The sequence below is a fragment of the Zonotrichia albicollis genome, chromosome Z (assembly GCF_047830755.1).
Source record: "Zonotrichia albicollis isolate bZonAlb1 chromosome Z, bZonAlb1.hap1, whole genome shotgun sequence".
In the NCBI taxonomy this organism is placed as follows: Eukaryota; Metazoa; Chordata; class Aves; order Passeriformes; family Passerellidae; genus Zonotrichia; species Zonotrichia albicollis.
In genome coordinates this window covers 51,486,142-51,510,633 of record NC_133860.1, presented here as the reverse complement: position 1 = coordinate 51,510,633, position 24,492 = coordinate 51,486,142, and the positions used below count along the sequence as shown (strand labels likewise).

Genomic DNA, 24,492 nt, shown 5'->3' with positions numbered 1-24,492 from the left:
AGAACTAAAAATTATCTGTGATTATTAGCATGTACCATCAGACCCCTTTAACATTTAGCTTTTTTTCGGTGATTGCCTTTGGGTGATCAGTTGATAAAGGAAACAGAAATATGTGATAAACTGAGCACTCTCAGTGAGAATCTGAGCACAGATCTGGAAGTGCTGGGCTAAAATATGTTGTGCACATGGGATTTTATGCATTCCTTATCTTGCCTTTTCAAACATGTTTGGACTCAACAATTTCAAAGTTTTATTTCCTTCCTAAATGATTCTATGACTCTAACTAGCCATAGCGAAGCAGTATGTCCACAGGCATTAAGTGCCAAGCACACACTTGAAGAAGGAAAACAAATCCAGCACAGAAACATTTTGCACTTACCTCCTCCACAGGACTCTGAGCACTCTGTAAAGCCTTCATACTCCCAGTCATGGAGCTCATCGAGCTCCTGCAGGCTGCCAGACAAAAGCTGAGTCTCCTCTGGCGTGTATTCCGCTGCCTCCCCGCTGCAAGGACCAGTGTAGCAGGCTCTGTGAGACACGGGTTTGGGACCTTCACACTCATCCATGGGCAGATCAGCCACAGACTGAGAGAAAGAGAGGAGCACTTGGCATTTCACAAGCCGCATCTGGCTGCCTACTCCGCAGGTGACACTGCAGGTGGACCAAGCCTCAGGAATAAACCTGTGAGAGGGAGAGAGCAAGGCAAGTTATGTCCACAAACTGACAGGGAAGCAAAAGCAGGATAGTCCTATCTAGGTAAAATTTTATTTAATGAAAAACAAGTACTTCATCCCATCATAGATTTATTAAAAATTACACACAGGAGGTTCTATTGACAGCTCAGTAGCAGGTCTCTTCATGTCCAATAGGCAAGACAAGCCCTTGTAAGATCCACCTTGATCCTAAAACATCTCAGTTCAAGGCATCTAGCAATCTCCCAATGTGCCCAATGTACATGACGGTCCCACTGGCTACATTTTCCAAGTATTCAAACTAGATAATTTTTGCATTAGTTGTTAATTTTTTTTTCACTAGTAAGTATTGAGCAGGCTGCTGTTATTTGGTAGTTGCAGAACTACGTGGAAAATAATTTCAATTGTTTTTCTTGTGTCACAGGAACTGTTTTCAAGTCTTAATTTGAAGCTAGCAAAAGGTGAAGAGAATTCATAATATCTTAAGCTTTTTTTTTGTTGTTGTTGTTTATTTTTCTTTTAAAATTTATATAAATGCAAATTTAAAAAATCTAAATAATTTTTTTTCCCCACAGGACATTTACCTTTCTCTCATTAAAAAAAAACGCAACAGTGTTTAATTTCTATTGTGGGTTTGTTTATCTGTTGCACTTGTCTTACTGATCAGTAACCCTTATATGCTCCAAATTTTTCCTTCTGGAAGTCCATGAATATTTTATTAAAAGCACTTTGCAGCTGTCATTACAGTAAAACAGACTGAATTCCTCAAAAATGGAATAATTTCTCAGTTTCTCTCTGTCGTCATTGCTTTTTCAATGTCAGTGCTATAAACTGGACTAGCATTTTACTCAAAGTTATCAAGCCTAAGATTCACATCCCATATATATATGATATCATTACTACTCTGTTGCAGTAATATAGCACACCTTTTTTTGCTGAGCTCATGCTGAACTAAGCTGACACCTAAATCTATGCAGAAACAATAGTTTCAGGGCAGCCGGTAAATAACCTGCAACATCTGTCCTTTGATACCTGATGTCAGTGGCATTGGAGCACTGACACAAGTTATGAAAATAGGGTAATTTAGATGGCTTTATCTGGCTGCCTTGCCTTCTCCATTGGCCGCTCTCCAAAACGTTCTGCCACAGGCAAGTTCTAAGGCAAGGGTTGTAGATATACTTCAAGGACTAGAACAAACGAATGAATGGCTGGATCTGGCACCGATCCTCGCTGAACCTCACAAGAACAATCCCTGCTGACAACACCCCCTCATTAACAATAAGTATTTGGAATCTGTCTGCTTCTGCAAACTCAGCTATTGGGATGTGTTTTTCATGGAAACCTGGCTGTCACTGACACTATTCATCTTCCTTTGGTCTTTATTTTGACAGGCCACACCAGAGTTGGACAGCTTTGACCAGGGCTAAAGGCAATATACCTGTCTGTTTCTGCTATGGTCTGGGGCTCTAGCAAACTCATTTCTTACCTTGGAAGGGGAACCATAGGAATCCCATTAACAGTTTTGATAGGAAGTAAAGGGATATTTAGTTCTGTGATCAGCATATTTGAAAATATTTTTACCCTCTTCTCCCTTTCATCCCCTGCCTTTCTCTCACTGACAAAAGGACTTTCCCTTCATGCTGAAGTTAAAAAAAATCCAAAACATAAAAGGGAAGCCAGTGTTTTCCCAGGATGTATATATCAGGATCCCTGACTGGAAGATCACAGTCTTTTGGAGCAGGGAGTGTGCATCTCTTTACCCACTTTTTGTGGGTCTTTATAAATTCTTGTTATAAACCTGACATCCGCTACTAGAACTATACATGGAAAGTAGTAGAAAGGGAAGAAATGAATTGCAAATATTATTGTAATATCTGAAAATATTTCTAATGCTGCTACAAAGACTGAGATAATTCTTTTAGGAGCAAAGCTTTTGGGAAACTCATGATGCAAAGTGGTTCTATTTTTCTACTCATAAGGCATTTTAACTTAAAATATCAGTCTTGTTTCCAAGATGATATCTTTAATTCTGAGAGGATTTTACACTTCAGCAACACAGGCAAGCCACTATAACTGCAGCTGCTGAAATTCTACTTTGATGCAGGAAATCTCCTTTCAGAGATGAAGCAGTTAAGCATCAGCCACTGTCACTTAGCTATATTTTGACTAGTTGAAATGTACACCTTCTTAACCTGGTAAACTGAGAGGTAGAAACACTAACCAGATTATGGGAAAAAAAAAAGTCCAGGTCTTCATCAGAAGCTGTCTTTCTTATAGTTTTGAACACTGTAAATTGTTCTGTAACTTTGCTTTGTTGAAGAACTCCTGTACTCCAAACCAAAAGGGAGGATATTCTTGAAGGTATTAAAATTACTAATTTAGAAAAACAGAGATACTTAAAATACTTGGAATATTTACACATGACATGTATCATACATACAAACGTGGAAAAAAAGGGAGAGGACACAAAAGAAAAGTAAGAACATTACTAAAGAAGACTGGATCCTTTTTAAAATGACGCTTGATCTATAAATGCCAGCTATTATATTATTTCACCCAAGTCAGCAGGAATTTGGGTTTTTTTAAAGCTATCTAGGCTCAATTTCTACATTTTAAGTTCTCACATTGGAAATGTGATTTAATTCTAATATAACTGTTAGCTGGTAAAGAGAATATTAGCTGAATCAAAAGAGTTAAAAGCAGAAAAAAGAGAGGAAACTCATTAAACCCTGCAAAGAAATCTCCATATAGTAATGGTCATTACAAATGGAACATTTATGTAAAGTGAATTTATAACATAAATCTACAATGTTTCTAAATTTTCCACCATCCTAACACCAGAAAATTATAAAGGCTTTCAAAGATCTTTGTGTTGTCATTAATGACAAATGCTGCCAAATGGTGAGCGCAAACCACAAAAAGTATATGAATAAGAAGGAGACAGTTCATGGATTTGAAGTTATTTGTCCTGCATATAGCCCGTCTTTCACTGCTCAGCATTAGGCATTTCTGTATGCTAACCTCTGAGTTACCTAAAAATGGAAGTAGTGGAATAGATATACTGAGAAGTACTTTTTAGAGAATGGGAAATGACTGAGGTGTTTCATTTGTCATTCCATATTGTTTAATTAAATTCCACTGAAATAATTGTCCCTCTAACAACAACCCTAATAAACATGCCAAAGGCAATAACTCATTCCTTCAGCTAAGGACTGATTTATACTCCCCTCCACACAGAAATATATACGTAACTGGAGAAGTCAGAAGAGAATTCAGAAGACAACGCCAATGCTCAGCAGTGGGAGACCTTTCAGAGCAGGTCACAGTGGGTTCAGGGTGAGACCCACAGAGAGTTCTGCTGAGTGTTTCAGAGATTTTCAAAATTCTTGATGCATGTAGCAACAGCCCCTTCTGTCTAGGACATGGTTTCCTACAATATATTATGAAGAAAAACAAGTGTATACAGACTGGTGTGCTTTGAGCTATGGAGAAATAGCTAATTTTCTTCACTGTGACATAATTACATATTGCCCTTAATTTTGACTGCTTAATGGTTTTTCTGTTTGCTTTTCCCCTTTTTGCTTTGTTTGTTTGTTTGTTTATTTTAAAACATCATTAGTTAAATCCATGGCTTAGGTAAAGTCTGAGGTTTTGAGACATGCACATACCAGTGGGACTGAGTATTCTAAGGCAGAGACACCTATCTATTAAGGTCTCTAAACTCAGATACTACTGGTGAAATGAAAAGTTCCGTGGCTTGCTTGAAAATTCTTGGGAATTTTCTGTGATGAATCCAGAACTGAGAACAGACTTCCAGAATCCTTGTGTTGAGCTGAAATGCAATTCCTTCCTCTTTCTTCAGGAAACACCACCTTTTCATGGATTTTAAGGCCTGGGTAACACCACAGGATATTCACATAACAGCACTGGACAGCTGCTGGTGTCATTATTCATAGACATGGAACAGTGGTCATTACCACTTATCGATAAAATATCAGGCTCCATCTTTCAGAGTATTACAACTGGAGGCAGCCTGCACAGGTCCAATTCCAATCAGAGTGATTCCATTCAATCCCTCTATTGAGTTTCTTTTAAGTTGCTTGAATATGACTTTTCCTTCAGGTTTGTTTCTTTATTCGATGCTGTTGGTGCTTTTCATTCACTGCTGCCTTTTTCCACAGGGAACAACTGTTTCTGTCCTGTATTGCTGTTACACATAGATCTTTGGTAGTTGTGACTGTGCATAGTGGGTCCTCGAATGAGTAGACAGCAATCCTTAGCTAATGTGTGCATTGATGACCTTCCCTTTGACCTACCACATATATCAGATATTAATATGAAGACTCTTCCTTTTCACTATGTGAATCTAAAGTGGACAAGCAATGGCTCTGTAGATAAAGTGATATATGCCTGCACTATCGTTTTTTTTGGCAATCCAACAATCAGAACATGCTCAATTTTTACAGTACAGCAGTAATGCAAAGTTTTAAACTTACTTACTGTGAAGTAAAACCTGTGAACCAGGTATAAAGAACATGATGGAAATTGTTCAATAAGGAAAATCAAACTAAAATAGCTTATGTGTCTTTAGAAGCATAAATACCTACTGAAAAGTAAGAAAGAGACATTGGGTGCCTCTGCCACACTGGTCTCTCTGTCCATATCCAATTCCCTGAGGGCTCTGTCGCCCCTGCTAATGCATGTCAGGAATTTCCCTTTGTTTTTTACTGGGCTGGCCCCATCACTATGATGGTGCCATCTGGCATCCAGATATTATTGTTTGCCCACTCCCCCATCAATCTGCCATTCCCCCCCTGCCTTTTTTTTATGGCTAGCACCAGGGTTGTTTATAGCAGTATGTTAAAATCTGGACATGGTGTTAACAAAAAAAAGCATTTTTCAAAAGTTAGAAATCTTATAAGAAACCCTCCACTACTCATAAACCTAATCTCACTATACATAGAAAACTGCATACTTTTTAAATCACAGCTGTGGTTCTTTCTGGCTGTCACACTGTGCAGGTATAATGAATTCTAGAAGAAGAGGTCAGACAGTAAGATACAGTGGCTCCTTCCTCAGATAACATTTCTAATGCCTGGTGAATGGTTACTTCAGGGATGGACATCAATAGGAGAACAACACGCACCTCAACACAGGACAGCAAGGCCTTCTCACCTTAAACATTTGTGCTGACAAAGATTACAACACTTTGTTACCAACACGGAATGTTTGGTAACAGTCGTTCTGTCAGCAATTAATTTTTAATTGATCCCATTTAGGTGAGCAGTAGGTCAGACAACCCAAACATACCTATTCCCTCTAGACTTGAAGAGGCTAAATTGGTTGTGATTAATTCATTGAGCAGGAGAACTAATAAAGAAATATTTAAGATGCATTTACATATGAAGACTGAGTACCCAAGTGGATACTTTGCTATCTTTTAAGGATTGAGCTCCTTTAAAACCTTTCCTTAAACTGGGGAGTTCTACTCAGTCTTTTATTTTAGTGACACATGTGGAAAACTACTACTGAATTTCCTGAAGAATATCAACCAAGTTTGACAGAGGAGTAAAATTCTCTGTGATAATTTTATACCTCTTTCAGAATCAGTTAATAGCAATAAATTCAGACATTACTGAGAGGAGAGGAAGGCAACTGACAGATAGACATATACAGACAAAATTAAACTGTAGGACTTGTTTGCATTAGAAATTCCTGAAGATATAAATTATGGGAAGGCATTATACACAGACGGAATAAAATTGCGGCATCTGGTGCTCTGACAGCACACGTCAGCTAATGATCAAAATTACAGGTGGAAGGATAGTATGTGAGAAATATTGTAGATTTATAAATCATAGCATGCAATTTCATAAAATTTCAAAAAATAATATTCAATAGAAAGTTACAAAAATCAGAAGACCGCAATGCAGAGATTCACAAATGTAAGAACTCAATTCATAGAAGAAATATGCTGATTCTCAATATAAACTTTGGGAAAGACAACAGAATTGCTTATAGCTGAGCTTTGTTTTCTTTGCCTGAATAAAGGGATAAAGGGGAAAGGGTCACAGTGGTCAAGGAAGAGTGGTCTACTGCTTACAAAGAATGGCCCTGTCTGTAGAGGAAAATGGGGGCAGTCAGGAACTTGGTGGCCTAAGAAAGCTTGGAAAGAGCCTCAGATGAAGTGAGGGAGAAGAATGAATCCTTGCTGATGTCTGCCCAAGTGGGGTAATGAAATTGGTAATTGCTGCTCCAACACAGAGTGAACAGGAAAGTCATTTAATCAGCCATAGTATGATCATTCATCAGCCAAAATATGTGGGTGGTAGCCTGACATCTGTAAGGGTGGTGGGCCATGGAATATTACATTGTGTCTCTGCCCAGTTGCAGAAGCACTAGCCAAAAGATGCATTATCAGGGAATACACCTCACACTTAGTGTGTTTGAAATCCCTACACAGCCGAATGAAAGCTGGGCCGAAAGCTGATTGTTCCTTGTATTTTGGTGTGTTATAAATGTTTTGTCTCCATTTTTATATTGTTGCACACAGTTTTTTAATCTAATAATGAGGACCTAAAATGAGTAACTGTTTAAAGTCAGACATTAATGAAAAACAATGTTAATAGTGAGGCACCAAAACCAATTTTAGGTGGAAGTTCACTGCTCAAGATTCCTGAAAGAGATTAGATATTTTACAATATGCAGATGGATGTTATGGTTTACAAATGGGGATTGCATGGATGGTTCTTGCAGCACAAATTTTCTAAGTTTTTATTTGGCTTTCCTGTCTCATGCCTTATCACCAAAAACCATTCTAAAGGAAACTCAAGGCATCTCTGAGCTTTGGGAAAGTTTGTGTGAAGACCCTGATTTCGTGCCCTTTATTCTTCCTGTTAGTCAACAAATATAAATATGTGCTTGAACTTATATTTACTGGGTTTCTCATCAGCCTAAAATGAAGATTAGAAATACTCCTAGAGGTCTGCTTTGCAGGGAGAAAACATATGTAGGAAATGTCACTTCATGGCAGACTGAATCTAATCTGGACTGTGGCCCACTGTCCAGAATAGGAATACTAGTATTATTATTCCCACTGGCACGACTGGAGCCTTGCAGTAAATGCAGCAGTCTTTGCAGAAAACGGCCTCCAATGCAGCAGAGCAGTGGCATGAAGTATGCAGATGTCCTAACTGCACTGAAAACAATTTGAAATTCTTAAATCCCTTTCCCTTTAGATCTCTCAAGGAGTGTTTTAGCATCACAGTAGTATACCTGTAAGGTTTTCCACAATATTTTATTAAAATACACATCATGACAAACAAGAGGTTATGCCTATTCTCTTCAAATCCATTCTTGTTATTTCTTAAAGCTACATATATCCATATATGTATATACACATACACACACAAACATATATATACCTATACTCCTTTTCTACAGTGCAATCAACCTTGTTCACAAAACTGACCTTTCTTAATGTAACAAATTACTCTGAATATGACCAGAGTAATTTGATAGCAGTGTATCAGTATTGTTCCTATTTTATGTATATTCCCAAGGTTTATTTACAGGTTGATAAATGCACATTTAACTAAGTAATTTAGTATAGCCATGAGAAAAAACACAAGACAATACACTATACAAATGAAAAATTAGTATATCCACAAATATCAAATTTTATAGGCTTTGACTCTGAATTAATCAACCTGTAAAGTCTGTGGAACTCTGGAAGCAGTTAAAGATCTCATTATACCTTATGTGATAGCTTCAACAAATATATATAAAGACATACAAATGTATTTGTCTGTATAAAAAATATCTGTATATGTGTGTAGAAATGCTTCTCTATACATATATTTGTCTATATGTATGTGTATATATACATATGGCAGCTGGGTATTTTTTTTTTATTTTGGAGGACTTATTACATATGTCTCCAGCTTGCTGGCAATGCTTCAGTTTCTAATTACTTCAATTAAGATTAATTATGCCAAAACTGCAATTATATTGCATAAAAACGCTTTGCATTTTTATGTTTTATTAATCTAATACATAGTTGCAGTTGTAATAAAAAATGCCATGTGCTCAGACACAAGGAACTGGATATTGATGGACCCTGTGTATGGAAGTTGCCAAGCTGTGAAGAGACAGTGGTAATAGAGAGCATATAAATACATAGGTGGATGCACTTTTATTATAATACTCTTATAATGATCTTACATAAAATGCATTTAGTTGATTAAATTAAATTTGCATTTACCCTCTTGAAATCTATCTCTTTGAACCTAAGTGTGATACAGCCTTAAGACCATGGATTTCCACAGGGTTGGGCTCATCCTTTACACTCTAGCAGAAGACAAATACATTCAGGAGATTGTGCTAGTTCTGTGCCAGTCCCAGGCTCCCTTGTGGAAACACAGAACTACAGAGGACTCTGGATTGGAAAGGACCTTAGGGATTCTCTAGTTCCCACTCCCCATGGTTTGGGCAGGGACAACTTACACCTAGACCAGATTGCTCAGAGCCCCATCCAACCTGGCCTCGAACACCTCCAGGGAGGGAGCAACCACAGCTTCTCAGGATCACATAACAAGAACCTGTTGTAAGCAAATTTTTGAGACTTACGAGGGTTCTTCAGATACAGCTGTTCCTTCCTCCAGCTCTTGAGCCTGCTTATACCACGGCAACTTTGCTTCCACGGGAAGTTTCTCTATGGAGCAAACACAAGATTGTGAAAATAGGAAGCATGTGGTAACACTGCTATGTGTGCCACCCTCCCTTTGCTCACCAAGTGTGAATGTGATGTATGGATGCCTTCACACACACGGGGACCAAGCAGAAGGAAGACAAAGAGAAATGAGAACACAGGGGAGAGAAACATACTCTTTCATCACCTAGACTATATTGTTTACAAGGGCGTATGGCCAGATATTTCACTGTTGCAGGTAGAAGGGACAGTGCCCTAAAGCCAGACAGGCAAATTAAAACTGTCACCTTTCAGACTATACAACGGGTCTATAAAAGTAGGCACTTTGGAAACTATTTTTTTGGAGGGAAACTTGCAAGTGTTACAGGCCTGCATTACACATGGCAAAATGTGTAACATGCCTGTATCTACATTTAAATTTCACAATGTCAGAAGACACGCTGAGCTTGGTTTTGGGAGATTACAAAAACAATGAAAATCCTGCTTTGATGAGTGATACAACAAACAGGAAAACTATAATTAAATGGCTGAGCAATGCTTTTCAACTCCGTTTATCATTTCATCAGCTATGTGGATTAAAAAAAATGAACTTGATACTTTTTCTGTCATTCCTGATGGAAAACAGTGGAGCTGCTTTTCTCCCTCTCCAGGATGTGTGCACAGGGTAATGAGCTGCCCTGCTCTGGGGAATGCAGGGCCATGCTGCTTTGCAAGCCAAACTCCACTTTAATGGAGGGTCAGAGCGGAATAGTTGAGCTGGAGGCAGCAGAGCTGTTTTAGCTCTACACGGGTATAAAGCAAGAGCAAACCTGGCACTAAAGGTTGAGAAGGCGCTCTGCACTTCAACAGAACATTCTGGGCTAGGATCAGGGGAAAACAATACAAAGTGCAGTGAGACTCAGACTACTGAGGAGAACCAGAGCCAAACCTATTTGCTACTCACAAATCACCTCAGCCTTTTGGGTTTGAGTAAGGATGGACTTGTACTTGCCAATAGGAGCAGGTTAATGTCGTTCAGAATAGTCAGGAATTTTCTGTGGCTCTATTGTGCAGAACATGTCACACATGCACATGAAATTTTCCATTTCTCAGTTGTATGACAAAGGAAAAATCACCTACAACTTGACTGAACAGCTACTGCAACTTTAGTCATGCAAATTTCCTTAGAGCAAGTTATTAACTGAGGAAAAGAGGGGTAATAATAGAATTACTATTCCTCTATCTTAAAAACAGCTTTTCACACTTTTCATCTAACACATTAATGCCATTTAAGGATGAATGCCATCACAGCTCTTAGGTTAATCTATATTTTAATAATCATCCAGAATATGTAGGAAATATTTCTATGTTCTACAATTTGTTTTATGGGTTTTGGAAAAATCACAAATTACTTATGTGATTTTTTTGCTTAGATGCAAGTGTTTGTAAAAAGCAAAATTCTTGCCTAACACAGCCTGTTTTGTGACCTTTTAAATAACCTTCCTTTTTTTACAGGTGTAATTAATTAGCACATACACTGCAAAATTTGTTAGAGGATTAGAAATGTTGATGTTGTACAGTATGCTTTGACAGAAAAATGAACAAAAAGCACTTCTAACATAAGCTAAGGAGAAAATTTTACCTTTGGAGATTAAAGTAAAATATTTTTTTTTAAAACACTTCCAGTAAAAACACTTATATTACACAGAAAGTTGTATTAGATGAATATACCTTCTCTATAAAAAGTGAAAGTCACTACTCAATCTAGTGATATCCTACATTTTCCCATTATTGGTGCAATATAAAGTGCCTTAGGGCTTGAACAAACTAAAATGAAATTAAGTATATGAACGATTTGCCTTCTATTTCTTTTTTGCAATTTTGCCTTCTGTTTCTTTTTTACAGGGTGTTAAGAGAAGCAAGACTTTCACATTTTTTGCCTTGCTGCTTCTGTCAGCTAGTAAGACTGTATTCTGCTTTGTGTTAATCTAGCTGTCAAAAAAACCAGTCTAGGACTAAAACATGCAATAGATGAGAGGTTCATTACCCCTTCTGCCCTAAATTTTTAACTCTAGTTGTGTGAAATAAAAAGGAAAAATTTCTAGCCTAAAAATAGAGTAATTTGGGTTGGATGGCACCTTGTACACCATCTAGTCCAACACTCTTCTGAAACCACTGCTCAGCCTTCAGATACACTGATATTCAAACACGACACCTTGCATTATGAAGGGAAAACTGTGAGAGTGTTGCAGAACAAAGATGAGGAGGAAAACTAAACCAAATTACGCCAAGCTTTGCACAGGAATTTTCATTCCATGTGAAATAATGGAAGACTTAGGAAGTAACTCCCTACATTCAGAAATTATGCATGTGTGTGCTGCAAAGGGCAGCAGAAGATCTTATGCAGGGTAAAGGTGTCATGCTCTCGCAAGGGTGGGCTTCCAGAAAGGAGTAATTTACTTTGCTCCCTGATGACCCCTGTTTGAAGACATTTTATGACAGATAGATCCTAGCTGGCCGTGCATCCTTCTAAGCAGAAGTCAGTTTTGGATGGTTTGCAGCCCAAGATCTCTTCTGCATCTTGCTGCATTTAGCTCGGATGTAAACAGTGAAAATACAGCTAAATTTACATTTCTATTGCTTAGTCTGCTGGACCACAAATTAACTATGAAAACCCCAAAGCTTGTAAGATGAAAGAGTCAGCACTCACTCCAAGCTGCTGGCAGGCAGACAGAACAGACAGGTGCAAAATCATAATGCAGGTGCAAGTGGAAACAGTGATGCCAGCAGCGAAACAAAACAGCTGAACATGAAAGAGCCCTGAAAAATTTATGAGAAACATTCTGCCTCATTACCTTTGGGCTTGTAGCAAGGAGTGGGTACGACACATTCTTCTTTTATGTGTGGCTTTGTTTTAGCACTACAGCCTCCTGTATGCATCCCCCTGTGGTCAATGCAGAGGACCACACGGTATCTGAGTCCTTGTCCACAGGTCACAGTGCACTAGATTGAAAAAAAACATAAAAGGAGAAAATGAAAAGGAGAAAAAAAAAGTCACACAAAGCAATGATAAACATAAGGGGAATATGCAACATAAGAGAGCCAAACATGATGCAGAAACAGCCAAACTTGAAAACAAAATATTCATAATATGTGGTAATTATGGATAAGGTAAAATTGACAGAAACTTTTGCCTTTTTGCTCAGAATATTTACTGGATTTGGACATTTTGTCACTGGATTTCTCTTGCAGTGCCACTTTTGCAATGTTGCCTACTTGGCTTGTAGCCATCTGTCCCATATTGGATATGCTCAGTAACACCCTGTCAGTTTAATTTGGAGCCACTCTGTTTTGCTTGGACAAAGTACTGGGGCTTATGCATCAACAGGGACTACACTCAGCTATTCTGGAAAAAAGCACCAAACAGAATAGGAAACTATCAGACTTTCTTCTCTCAGACACTTTCTTAAGTTTTTTTTTTTAATTTATTTTTGCTCTGGTTCATCAACTTTTATCCCCTGCACAGATTGTTTCAAAATTGGTTCCACAGGAAACAGTCAAGAGTACTAATCAGTTGGAAGTGCTATGGATGTTACCAATGTTGTTTTGCTCTTGGACAGCAGCTTTTATCTGAAAATCAACAAACACTTTGCAATCACCTCATCTGTAGGTAAGCTAGCCTAGCTTCTAAAGCACAATTTACTTGGTGAGAAACTGGAGGGGGTGAGAAAATATATTCAAGCCAAGTCTTTATGTACAAAGTTAAAATATTTCACTACTTTTGTGGAAGGACATTTCCAAGACATTTACTTTTATAGAGAAGGAAAGGCAAGTCAGGAATAGACAAAATCAGGTATCAAAGAGCAGAGTCATGTATAGATGAATGTGCTTCTTGAAATTTGTCAGCAAGTTAGAATTTCAATTTATGACTGAAATACTGTAATACAGAAATACCATTACATACTTATAGGGGTTTTTTTGTGCATTTCACTTATATTCCCAGTCTATTATTAGTAGAAGGTCACAAAATAATGTTACAGAACTGATTTATTTTTCCACCATTCTCCTTGTTCATGTTCATTTTAATATATTTTTCCTGAGTGGTTGCTTTGCAGTTAGCAAACAGCATAATTTAAAATACAGGTGTTGGTAATGAGAGAAAACAGTAAATGTCCTAACTTCTAAAAACTCACTGAAGTATAATTTAAGATATTTTCCCTAGTGGGTTAAACACAAAACCAACAAAACTGAATTGGTTACCGGGGACCACTCCTGAGCAAGCCACTTTGGACAGTCAAATATATTGCAAGGCTGGACAACAGGCATCTTTGGAGTATACATGCATTTCCATTCTTCCACGGGGCTGATGTGCCCCTGAATGTCTTCTTCCACACAGGAGACACTGCGGCTTTGAATGCCCCCTCCACAGGACGAGGAACAGGCAGTCCAGGGTGTACTTTCCCATCTGGGAAAACAAAGAGGCATCAGGAAACATTATCCTTCTTGTTCCCACCCCCACTTGTACCCCCAAAATGCATAAACTGCTGTCTGAAAGGTTGCTTGTTTGTATGGGGGTTTTTGTTTGGTTGTGGGGTTTTGGGGTTTTTTTTTTTTTGGTTCAGCTTGGCTCAGCTTTTTTACTGGGGTAACATCAGTAAAAATTAATCATGCATCTGTTTTCACAGGTGTCCACAGTAGCAAAGCATGCTCATGGTTGGTGTCTTTTACACCACAGTTAATAATATGAAATCTCCTCTCTTCCACTAATCCAATTACTACTGCCACAGAAAAATCTAAATACTTTTTACTTAGTTGTTTGTTTTTCCTTTTTTTAATTGATGGGATTATCATATTTTCATAATTTCTCATATTCTGAGGAATCTTTGTCACAAATCACAGGAAACAGCGTGCTGTGAGGCTCATGTCCCTTTTGCAGAACATGAAGGGAAAGAGCAGTGTTTTTTTCCAAGGAAGCAACTCAGTAGAGAAAAAAGCAAGAAAGATGAGAGGAAATCACCAAAAAGAAAAACATGACCATACTTCTAAGATACATGTCCTCTGATGGATAAACCAGGTGGACCTTGTTTCCTTACAGTTAAGGCAGTGAGAGGAGCTGAGAACCCATCTTTTCTCTACAAGTGCCATGGAGAATGCAATGAAAAATCCTAAGAACATATGCTTGTTCTGAAAAGCTATGTACACTTACGAGAATAATCCTTTTTTTAGTGATGCATATGCCATAAGGTATGCATTACATGTGTGTGTATATATATATATATATATATATATATATACACACATGTCTGTCCACAAAAAATAGTCTGGTATTGCCTCTCTTATATTCAAGCCTTTGTCACAGACAGGATGTGGGACCATTCCCGTGATCTAGTGTGGCTATTTCTGTACATTACTGTGTATGACTGAAGTACAGAAGTATGTCTGTCCTGCCCACCTGGAAACATTTAATGAAATAATTCAGTAGCCCACAAGGCAAATGTCTTTTCCATAATGACATTACAAATACTGTTTGAAACAACAATTTTGGTCAAAAGATTTCAGTTTTTAATCTCAAAGAACAGTTTTTGTGAAAAACACCTCACCAGTTTCCTCCTTCAGACAAGAAGTATAAAAACTGAAAGGTGAGGACTTTTATTGTCTCACTTAAAACAAAGGAAATATTTTTGTTAAGTAACAAATACAGGATCCCCAAGATTGTTGAGCAATATGAAAAATGCTTATCTTTCTCTCTAATTTTCCATCATGTCAGCCCACAATCTACTTATCAGCACCTAGCAATACCCTGACCTGGCTACTGTCCAGTAGCACCATAAAATTCAATGTGAAATGGCTTAAATTAAAAGTTGTTTATGAGTAGTAAAGCCACTGATTAATTCTGTGACTTACCACTAGGAGTGGTGGAACAATTTTTACACCAAGCACAGCCATCATCATGTGCTGATTATAAGTCACATATTTTACAAAGATGTAATTTTAGGGGTACTTCTACTTAAATGTGTTTCCTGTGGTTCTTCTGAACAAGTTTCCCAACATACAGCTAATGTTTCTTACTACCACAAACAAGAGGCCCAAAACTGAAATTCATGAACTGCAAAATTTGCTTGGCTCAAAATTTAATGGCTCAACCCATGTAAGCCAGCTTTTACTAGCCTTAAAAATGGATGACACCAGGAAGTTTCCTGAAGTCTTTGGGACAAGTTTCCAGATGTTTTAGGCAACCTTAGCAAATTCAAGTAGCTTAAATATAGCAGAGAGTTTTGTTCTCAGTTGGAGGTTGCTCCATGTTTTGGCTGGAGACTGTGGAGTATGAATACACTGCATTTGTACACTCATGCTGAAACCTCTGTGCATCAGGCCTCAATACAATTGGATGGAGGTTGTTTCCTCACCTGCATGAGACTATCAGGTTGTCTAGAGTGTTCTTTCTGTGATTTCATAATGCAAGACACAATAAATTAATGAAGAAGAAAACACAGCCCAATACTTTTGCATGTCCAGGCAGTATTTTAAAACCTAGAGGTTATTATCCTTCAGCTATCAAAAATTTTTATAATCAACAGTCTTATTCACTACTTTAAAAATAGTTACTCATCTGATTATTTCCATGAGAATCTTGAGTCTGGCATTAAAGACAATTGTGAGACAATTTATGATAATAATCAGGTCTTGATCCTATTCCTGCCCTAAACACCTACTTCTTAGAAAAGCCAGTGAATGAATGTCCCTGGGAAAGGCATTAGCATGGGTTTGTAGGATCAGAAAACAGCACTAATATTGCCAAAACTCAAAATCTCACAAATTATAGGCATGCAAGAAGCAGCCAAATGGGGGTGAGGGAGACAAAATCTTGTGGTTCACAATAAAGCCACAGATTGAAGTTCTGGTCAGAGAGGAGTAAAGGGCAAGAATAGGAAACTTGTGAGAGAAAAGGGGAAGTGAGGTTGAGAAATGAGAGAAAGAAAGAGATCACACACTTAATAAACCTGGACTTCTCCTTCAGTTAGGCTTTAATTTCAGTTCTGCATTGACAGAATTTATTACAACAGGTTAGCACTTGAACATCTCTATATTAATGTGTAAGAGTCCAGAGAAGCAGAATTTAGCCTGAGAGTAGAGCAGGAGTACAGAGAAGAACAAAAGAAAAAGAAAACAGATTTGTTAAGCCTAGCATCTGGTTGACTTTTTTACATACCGAGGAAGGGGATGGTAGAGGTCATAGGGCATGATCTGCTTGTATCCATCACTGTTAGGAACAATAATGCCAACCCTCTGAGTAGAAGGTACACATAATAAAATAAACACTAGATGATTACATTATACAACTTTTGTATTACAATATTGTATTACATTACACAGCTTTTTATATTACAGTATTATAAATCAACAAAACAAGATATTTTACCTAAGATGTTATCCCATTAAAAAAAATATATATACTCCCATCCTACTTCTTCTGAGTAATTCAAAGAATAAATCAGTGGTTACTACTTTTTTCTTATAAATAGATTACTGTTGGACAAATAAGCAATCTATTGCTAAAAGTGACCCAAATATTATTTTAACTTACATTTTTATTATCTAGCATCAAAAAGAATGTTTCTATACTTGATATATTCTTGGAGCTTGGATCCAAAGTCACTGATGACAATAGGGGAACTTTTATCTGCGGCAGACCTCTAAATAAATTCCTTTTTATAACATTTTTATGGTTGTTTCTGCCCATCAAATAAAACCTCTCCTTAAACAGGGTACAGGATTAGAAATCTGGGTAATCACAGCGCAAGAATTTGTATCTGCAATGCCTGTCTCTTCACCTTAAACTAGTACAGACCTGTTTTTTTTTTTCTCTGAAAGAAAGAAGGAGCCTGAGAAAAGATTAATATGTCAGGTAGAATTTTTTAGTTTGTCAAAACTGGTTGGATTGCTTTGCTGAACTGTTATTGGTGTGGTGTCACAATGTAAAATCTAAAAGTTACAGAAGGCAATAGCGTACATCAAAATTAGGAGTTTTCTGAAATATTATCTTGCCAGTTATGTGTGAGATGGATGCCACTTTTCTCATTGTCAACTACAGGATCTCACTGAATTGCTGGTCTGAAATATCGTATTTTGTCTGCACTGTTTATAATTTTGGCTTAGAGTAACTTTAACCATTTTGTTTCCTAGTTATCAGACATATCTATTAAAATAAACCAGATGCTCTTGGAGGACCTAATTTATCACCTTCATCAAAGCCATTTGGGTATTTGGATGGGGCAAGTGGACAGAAGAATCAAGAAGTGAATACTAACTGCAATAAAATAAAAAGTGTGTCTCCATCCAAGTTACAGAGAGATGAAAGAAAATGAATGTCAAGAACAGAGGTGGTTTTGGGAGCCTTTTACAGATGAGAGGTGGTAGGTATGCTGCTGTGGATTTCTGCAAGGGGGCAGAAGTGAGGGAGGGGAAAGGGAGAAAGTATTCTCCATCCTCCATGCTCACTGAAAAATGCTGTGAGCATTCAATGGAGTCTTGTCAGGCCAGGCCTAAAGGGGTCTATTCTCCTTTGAGTCAACAGGGGTTTTGTATGCATAACTTGTCCAAGATAGAAGAATGGATCCCATTGTGTTTCCACAGCAAGGAGTCAGCGCCAGGTCAGCGTGCTGGAATTTTCCAGCTAAAGCGCGGGAAGCAGCTGGAGCCCTGGAAGTGTGTGAGAGGGACTAGATAGTTCCCTCTAAGATTAGCAGCCACTGCAGTCACAGGAACTCTCTGCATGAGTGCGCATATTTGCATTTTCGAAGAGCTGCTTGTCCTCACAAAAATCTAAAAATCTAGGAGAGGTTGTTCTGGCACTGGGAAAAGACAAATGGGTCATTTAGAGTATGGTCAACGAACAAGTCTTTTCAGACTTAGCCTGATGGGTAGACATCTATAGAATGTGGAGGAATTGTGTACTAGTATTTTATGATGGAAAGAACTTCTTGTGATGGTTTTTTTGCCCCTGCCTTGGAAATTTGCTATTTTCCTGACTCTTCAACTACTGCTGCTGAAGTTCCCCTCTGAAGCTCTCTGTCTGCACTTTCCAGCTCATCATCTTGCTGAGAAGTGGATGGGAAAAAAAGTTAACATAGTGAGTTAAAAAATAAAATAATTACATTATAAAAGCATCTACTGCCTAAGAAAGAAGCAAATTTCAATAAAATTCTAATTCATTGCAGTGAAAAATATTTTATTTCTAATAAATATGATTGTCTATGAGTAATCCAAGTCTACATGCTTTAGAACGCATTACTTCCAAGACTGTTCAGACAGAAATAACTGTAACATATTCAAAAACTGTTATGAATATTAAGTAACATTTACAAAGCACTAGGTTAATATTGTAAGTGGAAAGGTTTGACCCTCAGAAATTTTGCATGCAAAAATTACATTTCTGTAAACAGTATTGAGCTCCACAGATTTACTGATTCTGTCTTTGTCCATATGTGAAAGGCTGCCAAAGGCTCTCATTCTGCAACTACAAGAAAATGAATCACAGCCATAAAGTCTTAGCAAGGAAAAAGACCCCCACAATAATACACAATGGTTTAATTTATGACTTTAAAAAAGAATTGTCTTAAAAGTTAAAACAGAAGAGCAGATGGCCATCATATCATTAATGCCATCTGCACTTTTCTAGCTAGTCTTGTGTGAGGTTTTTGTATGTGCTCCATAAAAAAATCCCTAAGTTAACACTTAAAAAAAAAACAAACTTAAGAGATTACTTCAGTGTATTCTTACTTTTTGATGGGACAAAGTGGTTTAAATTCCATTACTCTATCAGTCCATCATACTCCTATAAACAACATAGAAGAGATCTACTTTATGGGGTCTATTTACTGCACATTATCCAGATAATGCAAAGGGGATGGTGTGCTAAACGAGCAGAGGAAATAATAATTCCTTCACTGAAATATGTGCGAGTAGCTAACAGGACTCATTCACAAAACATCAAGAGATTTGGCAGGAGCAGGAGCAGAAAGCAAATTACTTTGCAGCGCTGTTCTGTCTCATATGTCTGCAATCTACCATGCCTTTCAGACCAACAAGTCCTATCATATATTCTGCACATTGTGGTTTTTTTCCTCCTGAGGGCTGGCAGTCTCAACACAATTGCCCTTCCAAGGCATGGTTGAAATAGGAGCTGCACATGCCAGAGGTGAGAGTGCTGCAATCAGATTTGCCATCTCTGCAAACATTCAGCCTTCCCCTGGGATGAGTTTCCACAGCTGCATTCCTTGGAAGACAAGTTTGGTCAACTCCTCCCCAGTTGCTCCTTTTCCTGCTTAACCGGATTTAGCACAGATGACAAGCTTTAAGCTCCAGTGCCTTTCTCCTCTACCTCCCTGATGACTCCATCTTTCTGACAAGGCCAGCCTTCCCCAGCTCTCTCTCCTGCATGCTGATGAGTCTCTCAACCTGTTGAGCCAAGCAGGGGCAGGGGTGCTAAAACTGAGAGGAGCCAGCAGAGAGAAAGGACATCCGCTCCCAAGGTGCCTCAGGGTGGTGTGACTCACATGGGGACAACCTGCCACTCCTGTACCGATGTCCTGCACCTTGCTGTGCTGCTGCCCAGCCTCTGCAGCATGCTCACGTGCTTCTGGCTCATAGCCTCCACTTCTGCTGAGGGCTCTGTTTTGCTGGGGGTGTCCTACTGACAGCTGCAGGGCTGCCCATGCAATAACCTGGGTGGCTGCACCCATTACACCTCTTTCCTGATCAAACTTGCATGTGAAGGTTTAAGCCTTCACTGATATCTGTCAGACCTGAGAGTACATTATCTGCATGGCAGGGACTGTGCCATCCAAGAAATGGAACATGTTTAAGACATTATTAGCAGCGAACAAATAATAATGAAATGTTAAAGTAGCTTGGGTTGGCTGTGCTGGAAGATATGAAAGTGCTCACCACTAGAGACAACAGTTTAGCATCTAAGCCAGCATCTCTGTGAAAGTCATGATTTTCACTGGACAGACAACAATCTTGTGCAAAAGACTGCATTTTAACACTTCAAATCCTGACACTAAGGTGGTGGGTGGTACTGCATTTCAGTGATCTCTGAAGATGTCACACTGTATCTCCTTGATAAGAACACTTTGTATGTTGAGAAACAGTTAATGAGATCCTCTGACAGACGGTATCTGTTAATGCCTCCCATGTATTATTCTGGGGATCTACAACCTTTTCTCTTCAGAGCGGGGGCAGGTGACAGTAACACCGTGGGTACAGGCCACACTGGTTTCAGTGCCTATTCTGTAGGTAGTGAAACAGTACTTCTCAGTTATGGTACCAGTATGAGTCACCTTTCTGGTTTCTGGATGTTATCAATGTGAAACTGAACTACTATGTACATCATATGTATTGGTCCTTTTATATGCTCTTAGTACTTTACAGATTGGCAAAAGCCAATGTCTGCTGCTTAAACAGTTAAAAGTGGTATGTCAGTGGATACTTTAAAAACCCACTTATGAACAAAAAACACTATTTAGGAAGCCATTCTTCTGTGTCAGCATCCAAAACACCTCTTGCTTTAAACAGAATGTCTGTTTGGCATGACAGTATCTTACCTTTATAAAAAATGTCTTGTTTATGGTGCAGATTTTAAATTCTAAACATCACTTTGTTTGTCATTGCCATAGACTGCTAAACCCCAATCTCTTCACAGTGCTCTAAAGAGATGTTTCCAGTCAAAAGCAGAAAAAGTAATTCGTTTCAGTAGCATGACTGTAATGCTTCTAAACATCTCCTATTTTTTTATTCAGTTCAATATTTTGTTGTGGTTTGGATGAGCAGTTTTTGATACAAAGAGGGAATGAGTTGATAAGTAGTTAACAGTACTAAATTTTAGCAACTGAATGTCCAGTGAAAATCTTTGTAAATGACTTGCTGCAGTTTTGGCATCTTCTAGGACTTAAACTAGACTAATTTTCCTACAACTTCATCTTGGCTAGACAGATATCTGTATCTGATGCCCATAACAGTATGTGATATATTTTCCCACCTTACAGCTTGTGATTGGAAGAATTCTGGAACTCCTTTCTGCCTTTCTTTCCATGTTTCATTAAGACGTATTGTCCCTCAGAGCTGAATTTGCTCTGCTATTCACATCTTTTAAGTGCTTGAAAAATGCTTCCTGGCCCACCCCCCCTACCTAATCTAAATTTTCTAGATTCATTTAGATTACTTCTGCCCTGTCCAAAATTTCAAGGTTTCAACTACTTGTTTTGAGAAGAAATGTATCTCTTTAGGTATCTGCTGCTCTTGAGCTTGGGTAACCCAAATTATTCCTGCCAGAAAATTGCCATTGGTACCAGCTCCTTTTCCATCTACAACTCCACTTTCACACTGCCAAGCATATTATGAACTTCTCACTGCTTACAATAATTCTGAATAGCCGTAACGTCCTGGTGTCTTTTGTATGCATTTACTTGTACTTCAGTGTGCTTGTTAAGTTAGCTGAAAATGAACAACTGAAAACTACAATTTTGTTAAAATTTAAATTGAATTTTAAATTTCTTTTTTTGTAATGCCTACCTCTGCCACCATGGTATCGATATTTAAATGAGAATGCTAAAAGAAAAACTTTGACAAGCAGGAAGAGGAGTTTGCAATTTCACTGGAGGACTCCATAAATAGGGTATATCTAAGAGTTCTTCAGGTCTCTGGACACTAAAAACCTTGCTGAAATGAGAGATTCTCCCCCCCTCCCCAAACTATTCCACAGGTATAAACAATATTTCTAGTGGCAGGCTTACAGATTGAACTCTAGGCAAACTCCAGGAACTCAAGTGTTAAAAAGAACACTTTATACTAGAGGCTTGCTAATACAAAATTTTTTAGACAGTTGCTTTATGAATTTAGAATCTTTGCTGAAGCTGCCATTAGAAATCTTTATATGACATTGAAATCTCCTAGTAAAAATACAAATAGACCTTTTGTGACTCAGAAACTCCCACATTAACATGTAGCAGGAATAGGCAAAAAATATGGGAGATTGGTAAAAATGTAGAATGGCATGGCTGGGAATGCTCCCTAGAAGCTGAAGACCAAATCTAGAAATAATACTGAGAGTATCCTGGTGAATGAGTGAATGATGAGTGGGGCAGCAGTCTTTTTCACATTTGTCTGAATTGCTTTTTGGGGGGAAGCCTGTCTTGGAATTATAAAACAAATTTATCTTCTGCTTATAGCACCTTAGAATTATCCTGTTTAGCACACCCAGTTAAGTCAAATCTGAAGAAACCTTTTCTCTAAGCAAGAAAAAAAAATCCATTCATTTTTTACTAAAATATACCAGAAAGGAGGATAAAGATGAAAGCCAAAATTAAATGGGTGAAGCACTAATACTGGATTTTGCCCCACGGAAGGGGAGTGGACTAGATTGAATTGGCTGCTGTTTACATCAGTAGGTAATATGCATATAGACTTATTTTTGCCAGTCAAAGGCAGACTGCTGTAAAATCATAATGGACTGTAAACAAACAGGTCTTTCCTTTTTACTTTGTTGGTTATTAAGGATGCAAAACAGATTTGGTAAGAGAGGCTGAATGGAGCAATGTTATGTAGGGATTAAAAGGCACTAAATGTCATCGTGTATCATTTGTTCTGTGGCATGAATCACTGCTCTGACTTGGATGAACAGTATATGTGGCTGCCTCTACATAACCTGGAAAATGAGCATGTATAAGTTATATGTGTTTGATAAATAATTATCCACATATTTTCCCATGTTCATTGAGACTAAGCTTTTTTGCTATTCATGGTGCCAACAATACTGCTTATTGCCATAGTAAGCACAATAAAGTAAACATTTCTATGCACTAAACCCAAAGAGGCAACAGGCTCACACAATACTTGTGGTATTAATTTAAACTTTTCTTACCCTTTGCTTAAAATTTTAGTGTTTAGTGTTTAGAGCAACCACTCTCAGTTCCTTTATTCAGCACCACTATGGTCTTCAATGATTATTTTCTGTGGCATTCATTAACACACCATAGGAACAGTCATCAACCACTAATCAGCTGTGCCTCAATGGAACTGGGGTTGCCAGGAAAAAATAACTTCTTGGTTTTATACTGGTGGAGCAGAGCAGCTCCCACATAGCACAGACACTGCAGAGCCTCCTTGTCCACACTTCTGACCCTGTCTCTGCTTCACCTACCATCTTCCCTACTGTGAGAAATCATCAGGAATCCAGAAGTTACCACGGATTTTCTCTGGTTTTTTGGTTTTTTTTGTTTTTTTTTTTTTTTCTTCATCTGGGTTGTTGGTTCTTGAATTCTTTACAAAGGCACTTTTGAAAATAGCAATTTGAAATTTGGCAGACTGTGAAGATGTTTCCAAAAAGCCAGGTCCTCTGGGATGGCATAGCTGTATTTGTAAATGACTCTCCCTCCCCTTAGGGTCTTTATATCAACAACTTTTCCTTGTTATGTCTTATATAAAACAAAATTGCTTCCTGACATCTGCCCAGCTGTTATTTTTTACCTCTTTCCTCTCATATATCATGTAGTCATCTGCATCACCATTTGAGAATATGTTATTTAAAATCATTGAGAAAGTATGGAAAATATCCACCACAAAAATTCCAGAGGCAAATTACATATTTGAACCAGAAGAGTAGGTTTAAAAAAATAGCATCTAAGAATTAAAAAAAAAAAAAAAATAAAGCAACTACATAAAATTACCTTCACTGAGACTGTGATAAGTGACTCTAGAAGACAGGTTCCATATTGATTCATATTTTTCAACAATCCTTTTCCTGAAACATTCATGTTTTGGCCTTCTACCTGATCATACCTGGCCTGTACTGACATCTGCCTCTAACAAATGTGCTTAAAGGAGTAAAGTGCAATACACTGTAGGTAAAGGTGTCTTCTATGACAAACAAATCTGAGTGTTAACTCCAAAAAAGTCAGTGAACTTCAGTGAAAACTTCCTATAAGAAGTAAAACTTATTGCCTTAGAGTGATTTGTTCTGCTATGATAATGCCTAGCTACCCTAAAGCTGGTACATCTGGTTTGGGCAGCAACCACCCTCAGTCAGGTGGATACATAGCCCCACAATTTTCT

The 24,492-nt window shown here is 38.0% G+C and overlaps 1 protein-coding gene across 3 annotated transcripts in view; it reads right to left on the bottom strand.

Annotated features, from left to right (window-relative positions):
• ADAMTSL1 (ADAMTS like 1) overlaps positions 1–24,492 on the bottom strand; it is a 394,276-nt gene that overhangs the window by 77,366 nt on the left and 292,418 nt on the right. For 2 of the 3 annotated variants that reach the window (XM_074533419.1, XM_014269810.3), the window contains 5 exons: positions 16,592–16,642; positions 13,642–13,846; positions 12,237–12,384; positions 9,321–9,405; positions 380–681 (listed from right to left, as the gene is read on the bottom strand). In XM_074533419.1, the coding sequence (XP_074389520.1) occupies positions 380–681; positions 9,321–9,405; positions 12,237–12,384; positions 13,642–13,846; positions 16,592–16,642 (791 nt within the window). The remainder of the gene's footprint in view (positions 1–379; positions 682–9,320; positions 9,406–12,236; positions 12,385–13,641; positions 13,847–16,591; positions 16,643–24,492) is intronic. The other variant, XM_074533420.1, reaches the window with a different exon arrangement.